Source organism: Amblyomma maculatum, chromosome 6 (assembly GCF_055883805.1).
Source record: "Amblyomma maculatum isolate TAMU_Amacu chromosome 6, ASM5588380v1, whole genome shotgun sequence".
Classification (NCBI taxonomy): Eukaryota; Metazoa; Arthropoda; class Arachnida; order Ixodida; family Ixodidae; genus Amblyomma; species Amblyomma maculatum.
In genome coordinates, this window is record NC_139349.1 from 120,705,811 (window position 1) to 120,726,215 (window position 20,405).

A 20,405-nucleotide genomic window follows, 5' to 3' on the forward strand; every position below is an offset into this window, starting at 1 on the left:
TGACTGCTGCAGTTTTGCTAACGTTCATCCTTAAGTGATTATCAGCCGCCCAATTATTAATTTCTTTTAAGGTTTTATTAGCTCGATTTGCAAGATCATGCTGTTGAAGTATTAAAAAAACAGCCTAGTGTCATCTGCGTAAATTATCTACTTAGCAGTGCTGTCGATGTGGACAATATCATTAACATAAAGAACAAAAAGAAATGGACCCAAAATGCTCCCTGGCGGAACGCCAGAAGCTACCGCTTTCAACTGTGAGCATTCACCGGCAATACTAACAAACTGGGACCGATATCGTAAGTATGAGGAAATCAGCATATGGGCTATGCCTCTGATCCCGTAGTGATCCAATTTCCTAAGCAGCACAGAATGATTAACGAAAAATCTAAAAATAATCTAAGTACCATGTTTTTTTATTCGAAATGTTTTAGTATGAACACTTTCTGAGCAAGGAGAGCTAACTCAGTCGATCTGTTTTTACGAAAGGCATATCGAGCTGTAGTAATAATGTTATATATTTCAGTGACGCAGGATAGCCCTTTAAGAGTAACTTTTTCGAGGCCTTTTGAAAACACAGGTAAGATTGATATCGGGCGACGGTTTGCCACTTCATAATTATTTCCTTTTTTATATACTACTGTAACTTTTGCCCTTTGCATAAGACGCGGGAAAACGCCGGACATCACAGATAGGTTGAAGATATGGGCAAGGCAAAGTGCAAGAATGTCGATAGTAAATTTTATGGGCTGTATCTGGAAACCTGACGCATCTGTAGCTTTACTATTATTAAGTGATAAAAATTCTGTAATGACTTCATTTACTGTAACCGGTGTTAGAAATATCGTTTCACTATTTCGGGCATTCATATTAGACAGACCTACGTCGCCGTTTGATGTATCAGCAAAATAAAAGAAAGTAGTCATTAAAGGCATCTGCTAGGTCAGCACCTTTTAATTCAATCCCTTCATAAATAATTTTTGTGGTCGGTTCGGAAGAATTACCAACGATAGATTTTAAAACCTTCCAAACCTTTTCAGATTGTCCACCAGTTGAATTAAATCGGTTATAAATATATTGCTTTTAGCGACGCCAAGTGGCTTTATGACGAAGTTCCTACATTTTTTGAGCGTTTTCAGCGCTTCAGGAGACCTACTTTGTAAAAACAGTCTGTAAAGTTTATCTCGTTTTCTTATCAACTACAACACGTCTTTGTCGACCCATGGTTTTCTACTTTTCTTTGATTGGAAAATTTCTTCAGTGCAAAGGAAGCATAATAAATGTCAGTGAATATCTAAAAACATTCGTATGCTTCATTAGGGTCACTTTCCTCAAAAATATGTTCCCAGTTAACAATAGATAAACGTTCCTTGAACTCGCATAACGTGTGATCATTTATAACTCGATAAAATGACGTTTGGTGCGGTTGTCATTGGGAATTCGGAGTGAGATTGACAGATATGAATATTGGCATGTGCTCACTCAGAGCATAAGCGATTGTGCCAGATTTCAAGCTATCTGTCTTGAAGTTAGTTATGAAAAGATCTAAAAGTGTTTCTGATTCTGTCGTAATCCGTGTAGGTGATATGATGACAATTACACAGGAGTGAACGTTAAGTAAAGTATTTACTCGATTGTTGTGTTATTATTGGCCAGCATGTCAATGGTAAAATTGCCACCTAAAATTAACTGATTGGTTCATGTTAACAAATTCTAAGCATGAATCAAGAAATAAAAAGAGCTCAGCAGAATTGCTACCCGGGGGACGATAGCAGACACAAAATATCCTTGTGCCAGACTTGACTGCCAAGACTTCGTAATGGGGCGCGATACAACAAAATTCAGGCACCATTTTCGATTTCAAGAGATTCGAAACTAACATTGAAACACCACCTCCCCTTCTTGTGAATCGATTCATACAGAAACACTTGTACTTCGGCATAAAATAAACGTCACCTTCACAAGTAAACCACGTTTCCGAAAACACAACAACATCAAAACAAGTTTCCACTTCACTGAAAAAGCACTCGAGTTCTTCTTGCTTATTTAGGCCAGATCTGAGATTAACGTGAATACAAGAGCAGCAATGAGGATTATAACGCTTAGTGGAACTGCTCAGGTCAGAAAGATCAACTATATCAGTAAAAAAAGAAATTGAAAAAAGAGTGCCGCGTATTCCAACACATTACTGGCCTCACAACTGGTCTAAATCTGCATAACCAAATACTGAGGGAAAACATCAGCTGCGGGTGATCGAGCATTCTTCTCGTTTTCTTCTTCCTCAGCGCACATATAAACCCCGCTTTAACCAGCCGATATGAACGTGCCTTAGTGGCCTATAGGAGTAACGTGAATGCCAGGGTCCCAGCAGGCTGATTCTGACGTAACCGTCTCATGTGAAACGAGAGACCCAAGTTGGCAGCTCCCGCCAGCTTGGGATCATCTACAGGAGTCGTCTAAAGGTCAAAGGTCAAACGTGGTTACCGCCGGGACTTAGTTTACGGCTTGAAAGTGCGAGAAGTATTGAATAAAACAAGAAAGCAGCGAGCAACACGACGGCAGCAGAGGTGGTGAAAGAAAAATGTCTAGTAGAAAAGTAGGTTTTTCACCAACCTGTAGGGCGAATACAAAGCAGATAAGGGGGCGTCCGATCACCACCGTCGCTGCTGCTCGTGTGACCCGTTTACAGCTCGGCCGGCAGAAGCGCGGTCGAGCAAAAGTCTTTGACGTCACGCTTAGAGCTGTTCTGAGGCCAGCGCAGCAGTGTTCGTCATTGAAATCTGCTGATGCAAGTAATTCCCGGAAGCTGAGCGTCGGTAGGCACAGGAATGTCAGCCTTCAGGACAGAGCACGGCAGTGCACTATGGCAGAAGGCAGTCAGGGGTAACCAACCTGTAAGGCGAATACAAAGCAGATAAGGGGGCGTCCGATCACCACAGTCGCTACTGCTCGTGTGACCCGTTTACAGCTCGGCCGGCAGAAGCGCGGTCGCGCAAAAGTGTTTGACGTCACGCTTAGAGCTGTTCCGAGGCCAGCGCAGCAGTATTCGTCATTGAAATCTGCTGATGCAAGTAATTCCCGGAAGCTGAGCGTCGGTAGGCACAGGAATGTCAGCCTTCAGGACAGAGCACGGCAGTGCACTATGGCAGCAGGCAGTCAGGGGTAACCAACCTGTAAGGCGAATACAAAGCAGATAAGGGGGCGTCCGATCACCACAGTCGCTACTGCTCGTGTGACCCGTTTACAGCTCGGCCGGCAGAAGCACGGTCGCGCAAAAGTGTTTGACGTCACGCTTAGAGCTATTCTGAGGCCAGCGCAGCAGTGTTTGTCATTGAAATCTGCTGATGCAAGTAATTCCCGGAAGCTGAGCGTCGGTAGGCACAGGAATGTCAGCCTTCAGGACAGAGCACGGCAGTGCACTATGGCAGCAGGCAGTCAGGGGTAACCAACCTGTAAGGCGAATACAAAGCAGATAAGGGGGCGTCCGATCACCACAGTCGCTACTGCTCGTGTGACCCGTTTACAGCTCGGCCGGCTCAATCGCGGTAGCGCAAAAGTCTTTGACGTCACGCTTAGAGCTGTTCTGAGGCCAGCGCAGCAGTGTTTGTCATTGAAATCTGCTGATGCAAGTAATTCCCGGAAGCTGAGCGTCGGTAGGCACAGGAATGTCAGCCTTCAGGACAGAGCACGGCAGTGCACTATGGCAGAAGGCAGTCAGGGGTAACCAACCTGTAAGGCGAATGCAAAGCAGATAAAGGGGCGTCCGATCACCACCGTCGCTTGCTCCCTTAAGGCATCAGTATATAACAGTTAAAAGCCGGAAACATAGATTGCCGGTGACATGGCGGACACGTCACTGTTATAGTGTTGAGCCCTGTGTTGAAGCGTCTATTCCATGTGGTGGCCTCCGCTAGAAAAGCTGATGTAATGTCAGGTACATTGCACACAAGCCAGCGAATTGTTCATGTTTCACCCCACGCATTCGGTGGCGTACTTTCTTCTCCTCATCCATATTTAGGTTAGCTTGCCTAAAAAGGCGGATCATGTCCTCGTAATATATTGCTACACTCTCGTTCGGGTCTTCGCAGCGAGATCGCAGTGCCGATTCCGCACGCTCCCTTCGGTCGCTGGCGACGAAACAGATCCCATGATGGTAGCGTCGTTTCGTGGTTTACAAACCACGCCCGCTCCGAATCTTCGAGAGCAAAGTAGACATTATGCCACTTCCTTTGCTCATTCGAGTCGCTGTAGTTGGCAATACGTTCGAATTGGTTTAGCCAGTCTTCAGCGACCTCATAAATCTCGTCATGGAAGTCCGGCGGCGTTTGGGACTGGAGGGTATAAACTGATAGGATGAGCTCTCTCCGCCCGCCATAGGGTTAGTGTTTTATCTGTGCATGGTGGCCACAGGCGTCGAATACAAAGGCCCAAACTCGGACGACTGACCTCGGAGGCGGCAGCTCGAACCGCGGTGCAGCGTGGTCAAATCCGTGTTGACTACCAGCTGCCCTTGAGGGGTGGAACTAAGCAAAAAGGGAATCGTACCCGACGGCTGCACCAGAAATGTAACCAGTACAAGGTAGCAGACACTGAAGAGATCAGTCTGGTACCACACTACACTCAACTTCGTCCTCGTTTTTGTAGAAGGAATCTGAAGGGATCGAAGGTCGGAAGGGAGAGCTTAAATAGTCTATGATATAAATCGGATTAACATGAAAATCACTGAACATATAAATCATGGCGTGTGCTTGTCGCTGTGTTTTCGTGAAAGCTTGAAGGTTTATTCTTAAGAAAGGATTGCAAAACAATGGTTGGCGATCACGCTATTTTTACTCAGTTTAATTTCTCCGCAAAGAAAGAAATATTATTCATTTATTTGTCAGATTAGACCAACTGGCCGAAAATCTACTGAATGTAAACAAATCCGTCTGTTTGAAAACTCCTTATTCGTAAACGGATCTCTATGCAGTAAGTGTAGCAACCGAATCTGTACGGTCTATATTCCTGCTGAAGGAAAGCAGACCAGTTGCTATGCTTTAATGGGAAGCTACTCAGGACAAGGTTCATTGCTACGACAAAAAAAACTGCAAAACATTCCTTGAACAGATTGCAAAATTCACGAGTACATTTGTACGGCACCGTTATGATCCAATGGTTTTATCCAAACTTTGTGTACATCGTACACCGAAATATTGCACGCACTGGGCAATTGTTTTTCGTTTTCATGGCCAGAAGCAACTAGAATAGAATAACGAGTTCAGTAAAATTTCAGCCTACCGTGCTCATTCCGCGCAACTCCTCGCACTTGTGAGTCCTTTGGCTTTCGTTTTGGGGGGCGGGCTTCAGAAAATGGCTCACGGCACGTGTCTTCAAAATACGCGTCTAAACTTTATCTGCTTCTCCCAACGATGCTGCATTCTAAAGCAGCTGGCCTCTCCCGCGCTGTACGAAACAGCTGTTGAGCTTCGAAGGCAAAAGGATGATTGCGTTTCGCTTTCCAAGCCCACTTTTTCTTATTTCTTGCTTCCAATGGATCTGCAGAGACCGCGTCAACGTAAGGTCGACTTATTTGGCACTGGCCACTGATATAACTTTACATTACCAATGTGCTTAATTTATTCGCGAAGTTACTGTGAAACACGACTCCGCGACATGACATTCATTGCATCCAAGTGGCTTAAAATTGGTATCAATAATACGCCGCCTGTTAGCGTTCCGAACATTGCGAGACATCAGTTTGGTGAGGGAGTACCAGGAAAGCGATGTTACACTACTGTAGACTAGCGAGATTAGCAAGTAGATGCTAAGTGCAACCATACCTGCGCCGCTTTATATCGACGAGCCTTGATTAACATTCTTCGAGGCTAATTCTGATACAACAGCGATGAAAAGCTGCATTTATTCGCGATCAATATCGGCTCAGAAGTGCAGGCGGGTTATTGAAAAAACGAGAATTATTGCAGGGAACGAATGAAATGGGGGGGGGGGGGGCAGTGGAGTTTAGTGAAATACGAACACGGAATACCACGTTGCTTCAAGATGAGCGATTCAGGCCTCGGCTGCTCCTGGATATTCAGTGCAATGATCTGTTTCCAAGACAAAGTCACGCGACATCCACACATGAGCCTTTTCAGGATCTACGACGTCTTCTACGATCTAGAGCCGGGAAGCACGCCCTTTTGAGGCGTTCCTGTTGCGGTCCAAATAGGCGCCCAGTGCGCAAGTTCGCACTAATAAACCAAGCATAAAACATTTGCGGTGACCACTGTGCATTATAACACAATAGCTGTATGCAAAAGCTTTTTCGAGCAAAATCTAAAAAACACTTAGTAAGTTGAAAAGCGATTTCAGAACAGCTACTGGAGCCGAATCTAGATCTTGGAGTCTTTATTCGCCATTTAAAAACATGAGTTGCTTAGATGTATTTTCTCCTGCTAAATGAACAGCCACTGTTTAGATCGGAAGGCATTGTGCAAAAAATTTAATTTGAACAACTGTAACCTTGAAAACAGGGTGAACTGTTTTCATTGAAAGGCGCGATAAACAACAGAATAAAGCGGAATCAATTTGGACACATCCTACACATGCCAACTTTTTTCATCTTAAAACTTCTCGCGTTAAGGCGATGTATCTCTCATATATCCCTCGTGCAATTTTTAGTAGGTCCGAAGCTTTTAGAATGCTTCAATTTGTTCGCTGAATAAGTACATTTATTAATTGTTTTTCTTTAGGTGTTTGATGTCTTTGCAGAACTGGGGCTTGCCCTCAAAATGGTTTGGCGAGGAGAAATTTTAAAATAAGTTGGGGCCTTAAATCTCACCCTGAGAGACGGCTTCACAACGTAGCATAGCACCAGCCCGGCTGTGGGACGTACTGCGCTTGGATATTACTCACTCTGCCGGCGTATCCTAAATGTCAGACAGGTGCGCCAGGCCGTTGCCGGTTTCCTTTCTACCTCGGCCTAGCCGATAGTCGTCGTGTCGTAGCTAATGTGCAGCAGTTGTTTCGCACAGAATCCGGCCTCAAAGCGTCGAGGGGAGCGATCTATATACACCGGAGCCACGCACTGACGCCCCGTTGCAACGTCAATCCGCCAGTTAGGCTAAAGCTAACAGCTGTGGGTCCTGTAACGCACGCTATGATTTTTTGAAAAAATATTTTTCTTTAATATAACATTTGAAAGACTAGCTCAAATTCTGCATATATAACATACCCCCAAAGATAAAATTTTAAAACGTTAATTGCCGAACTAATTGAAGCATTCATCCTCTTACCTGGAGACCACCGTGGAACCAAGTATATTCGGAAGACGACAATAAGCAATTTATGTAAAATAATCTCCATCTTTAACGCCTTTTATTTTGTCTAAAGATAATGTATAAGTTATGTATCGACTAATGTCCGCAGTCGTGTTCATATTGTCACGCCACTGACGAAGATGAAGGATTGTGATGGTCTGGGAGAAGAAGAGGAGAAAGCGTTGATGCCTGGGGGCTAGTAGGCTTCACCTTATCCCACTGCCATATCACTGTAAATAAACACCCCTTTGCTATTTCATCGTAACAACTTGGTGGAAGGTGCTCCGTTCGATCCCTAAGTACGGCGTAGCAAGACCAACTGGAGTTTCGACGTAGTCGCCGCCTTGCTGGACTGCCACCGCTTCCAACTATCATGAACCAAGCCGAATCTAACCGTGCCAGCCGCGACGCTGCAAGCCAGGCTGTTGACAGGCCTGCCCCCTCCAGTTCTATTCCCTGCCAGCCTTACCGGGAACCACGACCGTTTGCAGGAGAAGAAGGTGAGGACGTTGAGAAGTGGCTACTTCATTATGAAAGAGATAGTCGGTACAACCGATGGGACCCTATCACCATGCTTACAAATGTCGCTTTCTTTCTAACTTACACGACTATGACCTGGTTCGAGAATAACGAGGACAATTTGATAACTTGGGAACGGTTTGCCACCGAGATCAAACAGCGTTTTGGTGACTCTTTACCGATCAAAAAGCGAGCTGAGCAGACACTTGCTCAAAGAGCTCAATTGCCGGAGGAAACTTGTACCACTTATATAGAAGAGATCCTCAGATTGTTCAAGTGTGTGAATTCCAACATGCCCGAAGAAGACAGAGTCGGCCACATTTTGAAGGGCATCGAGGCTGACGTGTACAACTTTTTAATCGCCAAAGACACCCTTGAAACCGCCTCCGATGTTATTATACACATCCGCGCTTTTCAAGCTCTCAAAACGCGTCGTATTGCGCCAAAATTTGGGCGGCTGGCCAACGTGCCTACCGTGGCCAGCCTTGATGACCACGCCCAACTAGATCTTCCGTCGACGATCCGGCAAATCGTGCGGAAAGAACTCCTGCGGCTCAACCCACTTCCCCTGCACGAATCTGCTGAGGTCTCTGTCCAGAGGGTATCTAGACGGCCGGCTTCACCACCACAAGCGATTACAGTGCAGCCTTTCCCACAAGCTCCTGAAGTTGCAGCTTCTATTGACTATCCTCCTATGCATTTTGTCAACCGGAAAGCGTCGATGCCTGACGCCCCAAGGTATGACGTCACCTCAAGTGCACATAGATCTTCTATGCGATCTACCAGGATTCCTGAGCAGTATGAGCATCCAGCCAGACCTACGACGCGCCCAGCGGTTCCCTGCTCTTATCCACAACAGCATTTTCTACCTTCCCCGCCGATATGCTACCGCTGCGGCGTCGAAGGTCACATCGCCAGATACTGCCGCAGTAGGTTCCCGCCTCACTATAACCGTCCGGCGCTTCCAACAGTACCCAACAATCGGCAATACAGTCCCATTTTTCAACAATCAAAAACTCAGCATGGGTATTACCGCAACATCCATAACCAGAATCTCCGCGACCACTCCCCTGCATCTGATAGAAGTGTTACTCCACCACCCGCCTGCCGTGCGCGTCGTTCTCCATCACCGCAACGGCGCTCCATGTCGCCTCAGCATCCTCAGCAGGAAAACTAACCAGCGCGACCAATGGGGGTGAGGCCGCTGGAAATGTGCTGTGTGCCAACATCCCTCCAACTATAATGCTCAAAAACAAAATTCGTGTGTTCACTGATGGTGTGTGTACATTAGCTTTGGTGGATACGGGTGCGACTGTGTCTGTGATGAGTAATCAGTTTCGGCGCTTGTTGGGACGCAAAGTGATGTTTGAATATGACCGTGCCTCAACGTTTTGTGGTGTGAGTGGAGAGGCGTTGCGGCCACTGGGTGTGTGTAGTGCGCAAGTGTCTGTAGGTGGTGCAATTTTTCAAGCCGAATTCGTAGTCTTACCCCACTCTACGCATGGCATCATTTTAGGAATGGACTTCTTGAAGTTTTGTGGCGCTACCGTGGACAGCGGAAGTCAAGAGGTTCATTCTGACGGCTCGCATCTGCCGACTCTTTTTGAAAGTGGCCGTAATGAAGTATTACCGAAGACACAGTAGTTCCACCTTTGTCTGCCATGTTCGTCCCCGTGTCCGCTCCACTTCTTGACCAGGTTTCATTTCAGGCCGTGGTGCACCCTGTTCGCTCAGCATGCCTGAAGAAAAATGTTACCCCTCACTGTATGATCTCCGTGCATCACGGTAGTGCCTCGTTATGGACAACCAATCCATCGTCCAAGCCCGCAGTTTTACCAACGGCATTGAAGCTTGCCTCCTGTGGACCCAATGCGCCCCACATCGTTGCTTTGGTCACAGATGCTACGAGTGCCACCGTACCTCTGCCTGCTGATGAAACTTTGATCTTCCGCGTAATCAGCGCCGATCTCAGCTCACCTCAATGCCGTACTCTTGTGGATATTCTTCTACCCTTTTCGCCTATGTTTGACTTTTCTCAAACAGATGGACCGACCTCTCGCCCTGCACATCGGACCCATCATACTATCGACACTGGTTCGGCTCGTCCCATTCGTGAAAAGTCATATCGCGTGTCCCCATCTGAGCGCAAAGTCATTCATGAGCAAGTGGAGGACATGCTACGGAAGAAGGTGATACAGGAGTCATCTAGCCCCTGGGCTGCCCCTGTAATTCTTGTACGCAAGAAAGACGATTCGTGGCGATTCTGCGTCGATTATTGGCGTTTAAATTCTGTTACGAAAAAGGACGTCTATTCTCTTCCTCGCATAGACGATGCTCTCGACTGCCTCTCTGGTGCGTCCTATTTTTCTTGTCTTGATCTCAGATCCGGCTACTGGCAAATTCCAATGGACCCTGCGGATAAGAAAAAAAAACAGCCTTTGTAACGCCAGATGGCCTTTATGAATTTAATGTTATGCCATTCGGGCTGTGTAATGCGCCAGCCACATTTGAACGCTTTATGGACACAGGTTTGCGCGGCTTAAAATGGGACATTTGTCTTTGCTATCTGAACGATGTCGTCATATTTGGGGAATCCTTCCAAGAACACAATGATCGTCTAGTACGCGTCTTGAATTGTCTGCACAACGCCGCCCTAATTCTCAACTCGAAAAAGTGCCGCTTTGGAGAGCGCCAAGCGCTGGTACTATGACACCTTGTCAATGGTGATGGTGTAATGCCGGATCCCCAGAAAACTGCCGCTGTTGAGTCTTTTAAACCCCCGCAGACAGTGAAGGAGTTGCGCAGTTTTCTGGAGTTGTGTTCGTATTTATACGCCTTATACATCGCTTTGCTGACGTTGCTTACCCATTGACGTGCCTTCTCAACAAAAACTCCACTTTTGACTGGACACCAGACTGCGACGCGTCATTTCGTCAACTGAAGTTTCTTTTAATATCGAAACCCATCCTACGTCACTTTGATCCTGCTGCAGTCACAGAAGTTCACACAGACGCTAGTGGAATCGGTCTCGGGGCAGTCTTAGTCCAACGGCACGATGAACGAGAGCATGTTATCGCGTACGCAAGTCGTACCCTGAGCAAGCCGGAGCGAAACTACCCAGTCACCGAACAGGAATGTTTGGCTGTAGTTTTCGCTGTGCAGCGTTTCCGTTCATATTTGTACGGACGGTCGTTTACTATAGTAACTGACCATCATTCACTCTGTTGGCTGCGGAACCTTCGAGACCCATGTGGTCGCCTCGCACGCTGGGCCCTCCGGTTACAGGAATATGACTTTGCCGTGGTGTACAAAAGCGGGAGGCGTCATGCAGACGCAGATTGTCTTTCTAGGATGCCAATGGCCACGACTGGACCTGACAGTGACGATTTCGACAATTATATATCGACCCTCGAGCCAGCGTTCCCCGACACGAATGTTTTCAAAACGGAACAGCAAAATGATAGCAGTCTGCAGCCTCTCTTTGCCGCCGCCCAAGCCAGCGTACCTACAAGCCGTTTTTGTGTGCGTGATGTCCTCCTATGGAAAAAGAGTTATTCGCCTGTCGGCCAGCGATACCTACTCGTAGTTCCCAAGACGCTGTGCACGCACGTATTGCGTGTTATGCATGATGATCCAACTTCTGGGCATTTGGGATCGGTTCGAACACTCCACCGTGCTCAAGAAAGATTTTAATGGTCCAGAATGCGCTCGACGATTGAACAATACGTTGCCAGTTGCAAGCAATGTCAACGCCACAAACGTCCAACTGCAACTCCATCTGGCTTGCTGCACCCTGTGAAGACCCCGAAAGCTCTGTTTGATCAAGTGGGCATTGACCTTGTAGGCCATTTTCCGAAGTCCGTGGATGGAAATCGCTGGATTGTAATCTGCGTGGACTATCTCACACGTTACTGTGAAACCGCCGCTCTTACATCTGCTACGGCGCATCAGGTGTCACTTTTCTTGCTGCACTCAGTCATCTTACGACACGGGCCGCCACAAATTGTCATCACTGATCGGGGCCGACAATTCACTGCTGATGTAAATGCGTTTATGCTCCGTAACTTTCCGACACTCGACGCCATACCATCCCCAGACAAATGGCTTGACCGAGCGCGTCAACAGAACGCTTGTCAACATGCTAGCCATGTATGTGGACGCAGGGCATAAGAACTGGGACACCATACTACCCTTCATCACGTATGCGTTTAATATTGCCACGCATGAGACGACTGGGTACAGTCCATTTTTCCTGCTCTATGCCAGACCGCCACGCTACCCCCTGGATACTATCCTGCCCTTCACAAGCCTTGAAGACCCCTGCCAGGCTGAGACCCTATGTCTCGCCGAAGAAGCTCGGAGAATCGCCCGATTACGGTCTGGTGCTTCACAAGAACGTTCTAAAGTGCGATACGATGCCAGTCACCGGCGGATCACGTACTCTGTAGGTGATTTAGTCTGGCTCTGGCGTCCAATTCGGCGCCGTGGCCTACATCAAAAACTCTTGGCCCACTATGACGGACCATATGTGGTTGTCAAACGCATCAGTGACGCATCAAACGTATCAGCCCGCCTGACAGTATCGGGTCGTCGGTCTGCCAAAACCGAACTATGTCATGTTGCCCGCTTGAAGCTGTGTCAGCCTCGCACGACTCACGAACACGCCCAGAGGGCTTAGGCTGAGTAGGAGGGAAATGTCACGCCACTCACGAAGATGGAGGATTGTGATGGTCTGGGAGAAGAAGAGGAGAAAGCGTTGGTGCCTGGGGGCTGGTAGGCTTCACCTTATTCCACTGCCATATCACTGTAAACACTCCTTTGCTATTTCATCTTAACAATATTTAACAGCTCATAGAAAATCATAGCCTATCTACAGACGAGGTCATAACTGCCTTAATACCCTTTTGTCTGTGGAAACTAATAATTTATCCATATGAAGTTTGTACACAAATGTCTAAGAAGTGTGCAAAACCATCATTGAGAGAAGTGTCTAGCTAGGCTGTTCAGTGAGCAGAGAAACGTTTATAAGTTACTAATCTGTTACTGTGCTGAGAATGCATCCTGCATAAGTTATCTATTGTTAGCTCACTCAGGTAAAACTATCGAGAGTACCACAGAGTCTGCACTGGAGAAACGCGTTTCTGTGTTATCCGCCGTATATGTCAACGAGATTCCGCGAGTCACAGAGACAGCGCTTTTCCTTTACTGCTAACCAATTATAGAACGCCGGTGGACTTTGACAACGTACCGTGCGCCGCAGCAACGCTCAGGCTTTAGCATTTTTCCACTCTGTAGTGCTTTCTTTTTTATTCGATTAAACAACGCATTTTTAATCAATGTAGAAACGTCGCACATCCGGTCACATGATCCTTTCCACACTTCACGTGACCCTACCACGCATCTCGTGATCGGAAATATGATGTCGCATCCGGACGTCGTCATTATGTGGCTGGCTATTTCGATGTCTGATTTTACTTTCTGCCTATATACCCCATAACTCAATTTTAGGCATATGATTTCCTGGATGAGATTTTATTTCCTTTTTACAGTGCAATAATTCGTTTTTTGATCACTTGTTCGGTTACGACGAAATCGCGTACACAACTTCTGGAGACACCAGACCTCAAATATAGACAATTAATGCTGGCGCATTAATAAAGCCTCTTAGACAAGACTCGTAACTTATAGCCAATGTAGTCCCTTTCATAGTTATCTTCCTGACAACCTCTGTGCAGTATGAAGCGCAAGTATAACAGAAAAACGAATATACTACGTACACATTTATCGCGTTTGCAGGTCTTCACGCTCCAGACAAGTATTATTTATTTTAAAAAAGCACTGCCTAGAAAAAAAAAAACATTCACCTCACGTCACAGTGCTAATAACTACTTAATCATTTATATACATCACAGAAATCTCTACAGATGTGTGTGACACAGGGACGCAGCCAACCCATGACGGCATAAATTTGATTTCATTTCATTTTATTACCTTAAAGACCCCTCGCGGGGTATTACATAAGGGGTGGGATGAGCAGAAAAGGTACAAGACAATGCAATATGTGATCATGTACAAAAAATGTTGTTTAGATTGCTAGCAAACGATAAAGCGCCGGTGATGTCGACGATATGCTAGGGAAGGCCGTTCCAATCTTTAGCTGCACGTGGGAAGAAGGAGGCTGAAAAAGTAACAGTTCGGGCACGTTGGCGAAAAACGTGAAGCGTGTGGCTAGTGCGGTGGGAAATGTAAGATGCTGGCGTGATGTAGGGGGCACGGTTAATTACGCAGTTTCGGACCGCTGTAGAAGCACTGTTAATGTTTTAACCAAGATATGAATATTATGGAAATAAGAACATTAGTCAATGTTGTTTAGAGAGGCAAGCTGACCAACTTCTCGTCTCGTCCGTCTTTAAGGTACAGTTAGAAAAGAGTTTATACACAGGCAGCATTCCCTCACGCTTCTTGGATATCGACAAAGCCTACTTCATTGAACGTTCGTAATTCTCCGTGAGCTAGGACACCTGTATGGCGCTGAACTGTGTGAACTACTATCTTTGTAAACACACATTCGAAAACCATTTATCCAGGAGATAGCGACACCACGCGGGCGCACATAAAGCATTGTAATGTGACTCGTAATAATATTATTTGCATAGCCATAACATGCAGAGCATCTTACTCCGTTCACATTGGTGACCTCTAAACTGTTGCAATTTCCTCAGCATAAAGAAGCGCAGAAAACAAAGAAAAGTAACATCAAACAAACCAGGTATTCGGGTTAGCGAACATGGATTTACGCTCTCTAGGAAATGCAGTGGCTCTTGCCTTCTCGCTCTGCATCTAAATCAAACTGAAGTAAAAAAGCCCACAAGTTTTTAGGCTTCGCTTTTAAGAAGTGTCACATTGCAACCAAAGAAAAACACCATAAAAGATAAGCCGTTTCTGACCACGATGGTCCTCAAGGTGCTCTCTAGAAGATACTCCGTTCGCATGTCTGATAGGACATGCCTTCTGGAGTTCTAACTCTCCTTGGAAGGCTTTTCTTCGGGTGACGGATTACGGCTCAGCTAGACCATCATATTTGAATCTACTGTACCCGGTTCACAGCTCAGGGCAACGTCTTTCAAAGGGTGCACATACAACATCTCCAGTAAGTAACCTCAATAGAGAAACAAATGTACCGCTCCTTGCCGACGGAACCGCGCTTACGTGTGACTATGCGCCTATGAGGCTCTGTTTCCAAGCATCTCCTTATCTCGAAAAAAATCAGAACAACTAGATCACTGCTTGTCCCCCCTCAGAAAAAAATGACAGTAATTAAATACATAGCACGCACTCATCGAAAGCGCTAGGACGTCTTGCCCTCTACCACAGTTTTGCGGCTACCTGAGAGTTTACACTAATGCGCTTTGAATTAAAACAAAGCATCTCATGAGCGCGTTTTACAGGAGTTAAGGGATTAAACAAAATGCCAGAGTACACAGCATGGCAACTAGAAGACAGAGCTCCGCATGAATCCACTGCATGTTTATGAATCCTAAAAGCACTCCATTACACAAAGCCAGTGGTGTTAGGTCGTCTTCGACACGTTGAGTAAGTATTGAAGGGAAACAACTTGATGAGGTGAAGGAGGTGATGAGAATATATTTACACTGAATATGAGTATCTACACTGGATAACTGGTGTTACACTAGGTGGCCTCACACAGAACACCGCCCTAGCAAAAGGGTACATCACATGCACAAAACATCTCGCACAGAGAACCGCTTAACTCACACAGAAGAAAGCTTACGTGCCGAGCACGGAGTCGCCAGTTGTGCTCGGCTGGACAGAACTGCTCAACCGGGTCTGATGGCTGCTTTTTCATGGCAATGACAAACAAAGACATGAGGGCGGTCGCTTCACATGATCCGCCTCAAAATTACGCAGCCAATCAAATCCATTCATTAAGGAGACCCAACCCCGGTGGGTTGGCCATAATCACGAACCCAGGTTCTTAATTCTTTAAAATAAAAATGCAGCATACAAGCTCCACGCTCTCTCCACTCGAGGCTCTCAACTTCTCCCCACCGGCGCTCGTTCTCCTTTCCCTATCTCACGGTCCACATGGGGAACAAGCCATGCTGCTGCCGTGTTTCCAGAAAAAGCGCCGCAGGGGGTTTGACACGAGGACGCTATTCCGTTAGCCACAGGGGGCCAGGGTGACAATTCCGTCAGTGGCCATTAGCGGGAAGGGCTCGTCGTCATCGCTGCTACACGAGCCCGGAGAGGCACCGCTGGGGGGCAAGGTCAGATCGCGCTTTCTTTTTGCCTTTCTTTTATTTCGGCTCCTGTTAAACAGAATAGCTTGCGAGAGCCTTTAAGACTCCGCCAAGTGCGAGTTCTTTACGCCGTACTTAATGACAGCACAGTGAACCTTCCAGTGGAACGAAAGGTATTCGTGGTTACTTTACCAATTTGGTTCACTTCTTATGAGGGTCTGCCCAGAAAATATTGTCGTTCAGTGCATTAAAAAACGAGCGCATTTGTTTATGAATTCTGCGGATGGTAATTGTCGAATTTTGTTACAATGTAGATGTAAACTGGAAAAAAAACGACTCGTAAGCTTGTTTTACCTTCTTTAGCATATAATTACGGCAGATATTAATTAGGGAACTTACTTCCCATCCACTTATAAGCAACAAAGCAAGCAACATGTGAGTTTACACGGGAAAATGCTCTGGTTGAACAAAAAAACGCAACACTAAACGTTGGGTTGAAGCGCTGACTCGCACATCCAGTATACGTATAAGAAATTTAGTTACATCTACAAATTAACACGCATATCATATTCTTGTACGGTCTTCAGTGCATCGGAAGCAAAATTGTCAAGCCTTTAGAAAGAAGTATAACACAGAATATGGACAGAGAAATGCTTTTTTTAAGAGTGGCAACCAAAGCGCTGTAAAGATGCTGGGCATGGTTGCCCAGCACCTGGAGGTAGGCTACTTGAGCGACAGAGTCAGGGCGACCTTTTGCAGCGACCAACGTTCCTCCAATCTTTCTTTTCCCTGTCTCTATGTTCCTACCTCGTCACACCCGGACTACGAATGTTGTAATGTTTCGTACCTGCGGCCACAGGCAGACTCGATTACGGACGCCGAAGTTCTTTGGGCAAACCACTGTAAGTGCATTCTTGCATCCGCATTTTGCTGCAGCTAATAATTAGTTTCTTTCTAATCAGCTATTTTTTTACATCCAGCATGCGGAAAGGTTGATTTTCAACCTCGGATCATCAACGGTCTTCGTGTACCCGAAAACAGGTACCCATGGATCGTAAGTCTACCATAAACAGCCAAATTCTCACTGCAACTGAAGACTCCTACATTTCTTTAATAAATTTTAATGCTGGCTTTCTGCATATATTAAGCTCATTCTTGAAAATATGGCAACCATGAGGACTTGTTCGTTTAGTTACCGCTTTTGACATCAGGTTCACTTCCAGAGACAATTGGAGTGTCACAAGTTATACTCAATAAGAAGGAATATTCGAGGATTACAAAAATGGTGCACTTTGCAATATGTTGCATTAGAAAGTTATATAAATGTTAAAGACAACACGTAACGCTGGGTTAAATCGAAGGCATCAGTTTAACTTTGAAACTAAACATCACTTAATTACATTACATGCTCGTTACATGCTCGTTACTAGTGTTGCAGTCTTTACCGCAAATATTACTTTAAAGTAATGAATCAACGATGGATTAACGCTAGTGGACGTCATTTTAATGCTCGGACCAAAACTGTAAAAAAAATTCAAAGACAGCGCGACTAATTTCTTTGAATTTAGACATTTATTTTAAACGTCGGTGGGGTCTGTGCAGCTATAATGTACATCTAGGCAGTCATTGTGTTCACCAAGGACTTCAGCAATTAGGCAATGACTGAAATTTTTGAACTTTTTACCATTTTATATCAAGGCCAAGGCTGTATTGCGTAATGAAATGCTGTTTCCATACAGCTGTAGCCCAGATTTAGAGCGAAAGAACTATTTCGCAGGGTATGTCTGCAGCCTCACGCTTCGCAACGAAATGGAAATCCACTCTTTCAGGGCCCCTGCATCCCGATGCCCGGCTGCCAGCTAAGTCTGGAGAAGGGGGGAGGAATACAGTGTTCAGCAACTTTACCGAAACCGGTTTGAGAAATCCTCCCGCCTCAACCGGAGGCTAACTTGCGCTGAAAGCGCACACAAAGCTTGCGCTTTGCTCACCCTTTTGTTACGTAATAGGTTTGATCGTGATGCTTCCTTGGTTTAGCCTTGCATGATGAAAAACTTACAAGGGTTCAACGCTGCTGAACAAATTATTGAGCGAAAGCATTAGCTGCGGGTGACCGAGCGTTCTTCTTCTCTTTTTCTTCTTCTTCAGCCCACATATAAAGCCCCGCTTTAACCAACCGATATGAACGTGCCTTAGTGGCCTATAGGGGTAACGTGAATGCCAGGGTCCTAGCAGGCTGATTCTGACATAACCGTGCCATGTGAAACGGGAGACCCAAGTTGGCAGCTCTTGCCAACTGAGCCGCGGCTCCGACCGCGCCACGCTGACCGCTTGACTTAGGAGCCCATCTATCGCTTTTTGTGTCATGTGGGGAGTGACGTCACAGCCTCACGTGGGTAAGACGTGCCTACCGCCGCGCTACGCTGCAGGCTCGAAACCTAGAGCAGTATTGTTTTCACAATAAAACCAGAACCGTCTGCGACGAGATTGCGGGGCAAAGGACGCCAACGCCGAGTTTCGAGTAAACGGTATTTGTGGCGCAATCTAGCGTCGCGGCTCTAAAGCGCCCAGGCACCAGAGGCGTATTTTCTTAATGATGCTAGATGGCGCCACAATTGCCTATTGCCAGAAAAAAAGCTTTCGCATTTTTCACTCCTTAAATCTCGGCATGGACGGTTCTGGTCTGGCATAATGTGTTGTAAATTCACGTAAGCACCACTGGAAGACTTATTAGACAAACAACAAAAGGCTCAGCAACGCGCATGCTGTCAACGCTGTTTTACCGCAAACGTTTCGTCAGTTGAGGCTGTAGAGTTATTCAAAACGGTTCCGGTAATGTTGCAGAAGAGTGTTCATCTCTATCTCTCCTGGCGACTTCGGCAGCATACATCGCAGTCCTCTTCACGAGCGGGCCTCTGACAGGTTGTAGATGGCAGGCGAAATGGGCACAACGTCAACTACATTTACTATCTATCAATATAAACTTCGGCAAAGTAGTGCTTGCGCAGAATATACTAGGGTTATCCACGTTAAACATTGAAATTAACGAAATGCTTTTGATGGGCAATATAAATATAATTCAATGTATCGAATGTTGAAAATACGCATTTCAGAGCTCGTTGCGTTGGCTGTCCCGAGCAGAACATTTCTAAAATAATGCAGCTCTGCCTAGGATTGTCGCCATATGTTAACTGCTTCGACGTCATAAAAGAAAGAAAGAGCTTCTCCATTTTCTGCATTGTAAAACAAAAGACCTTTTTAATTTTTTTCACTGAAGGAGGCCTACTTAGTATGTATGACGTTAAATGTTTTCAACTATGTAAATGTTTCAAAACGTTTTAAAAATGGGTTCAGTGTTCGTGCCATTCGATTTTGAAGTATTATCTTGCCCCTAAAAATAAAAGTCAAGAATTAATTGGTTATGCGGAGATCCTTAGGACAGCGCAGGCGGAAGCAGCGCCATTCGAGTGCTCCCGCAAACATGGCATGGTATCCGAGTTGGACAGTGGGGAAGACGCGCCAAAATATTTAAATGCAACTGCGCATTATTACGAGCTGACTCTTATCATTTCCACTCGAACATTGGGCAGGTATTATGCTTTCCAGCAAACACTCTCTCTCAGCTTATTTTCCAGGCAGCAATTGGAGCGTACCACGAGTTCCGCCGCTTATGTCTCACATGGAAGAGCGCAGCAGTAACGGACCATGGTGAAAGCTCAAATGAAGAACACCTACTGACTGCACGAGGTCAAAATGCGCAACACTGGCATGCCGTAAGAATGAAAACTGCACAGAGGAAATGCGACTCTCAGCTTTACAAACAGGCAAATTCGATCGAGCGCCTAGTCAGGAGCAGCACGAGGTGTCATATGATCGCTCTTGCTTCTCTTGGTTAATGCCAGGGCCGTTCATTCCAGTGGAGGCACTGGCAACTATTACCCCATCAGTTGCCTCGGTTCATTGCCACTCCGCGCTCTACTCATCGCATTTTAGCAACACAATAAATTGGTTCGCTGCGATTCTCGCAGCTTTGTGCGCGCTTTCTCGAGCCTATAGGGTGGGCTCTGAAGAGAGCATCATTTTCCCACAGCATACGGTTATGGCCCATTCACTTACCCTCACTGTTCCATCCCTGCTTCGCTTTGGATACCTCACAGGTGCTCGTCCAGGCACGGGACGACGTGAAGAGGCTGTCCGGCATCTGCGGCGGAACCCTCATCACCCCCAGACACGTGCTCACCGCTGGACACTGCTTGTTCCTGTGAGATTCAGCACTGCCTCTCGTTTGTAAGCGCAATGAAGTAACGATACTTACTTGCAATGCTTGTGCAGC

The 20,405-nt window shown here is 46.2% G+C and overlaps 2 protein-coding genes and 1 long non-coding RNA gene across 4 annotated transcripts in view; 2 read left to right on the forward strand and 1 right to left on the reverse strand.

Moving 5' to 3' along the window:
* LOC146186665 (uncharacterized) overlaps window positions 1-3,216 on the reverse strand; it is a 71,228-nt gene extending 68,012 nt beyond the window's left edge. For both annotated transcript variants that reach the window (XR_014708149.1, XR_014708150.1), the window contains exon 1: window positions 2,611-3,216. This is a non-coding gene — a long non-coding RNA (uncharacterized LOC146186665). The remainder of the gene's footprint in view (window positions 1-2,610) is intronic.
* Window positions 3,217-3,383: 167 nt separating this feature from the next.
* Window positions 3,384-8,618, forward strand: LOC146186667 (uncharacterized). Its single transcript, XM_084608077.1, has 3 exons — window positions 3,384-3,449; window positions 7,606-8,569; window positions 8,614-8,618. The coding sequence occupies exons 1-3, from the start codon at window positions 3,384-3,386 to the stop codon at window positions 8,616-8,618; spliced, it is 1,035 nt and encodes a 344-aa protein (XP_084464203.1).
* Window positions 8,619-10,306: 1,688 nt separating this feature from the next.
* LOC146186668 (mast cell protease 1A-like) overlaps window positions 10,307-20,405 on the forward strand; it is a 169,830-nt gene continuing 159,731 nt past the window's right edge. Inside the window, exons 1-3 of the mRNA XM_084608078.1 lie at window positions 10,307-10,346; window positions 17,056-17,129; window positions 20,230-20,333. Coding sequence (XP_084464204.1) covers window positions 10,307-10,346; window positions 17,056-17,129; window positions 20,230-20,333 — 218 coding nt within the window. The remainder of the gene's footprint in view (window positions 10,347-17,055; window positions 17,130-20,229; window positions 20,334-20,405) is intronic.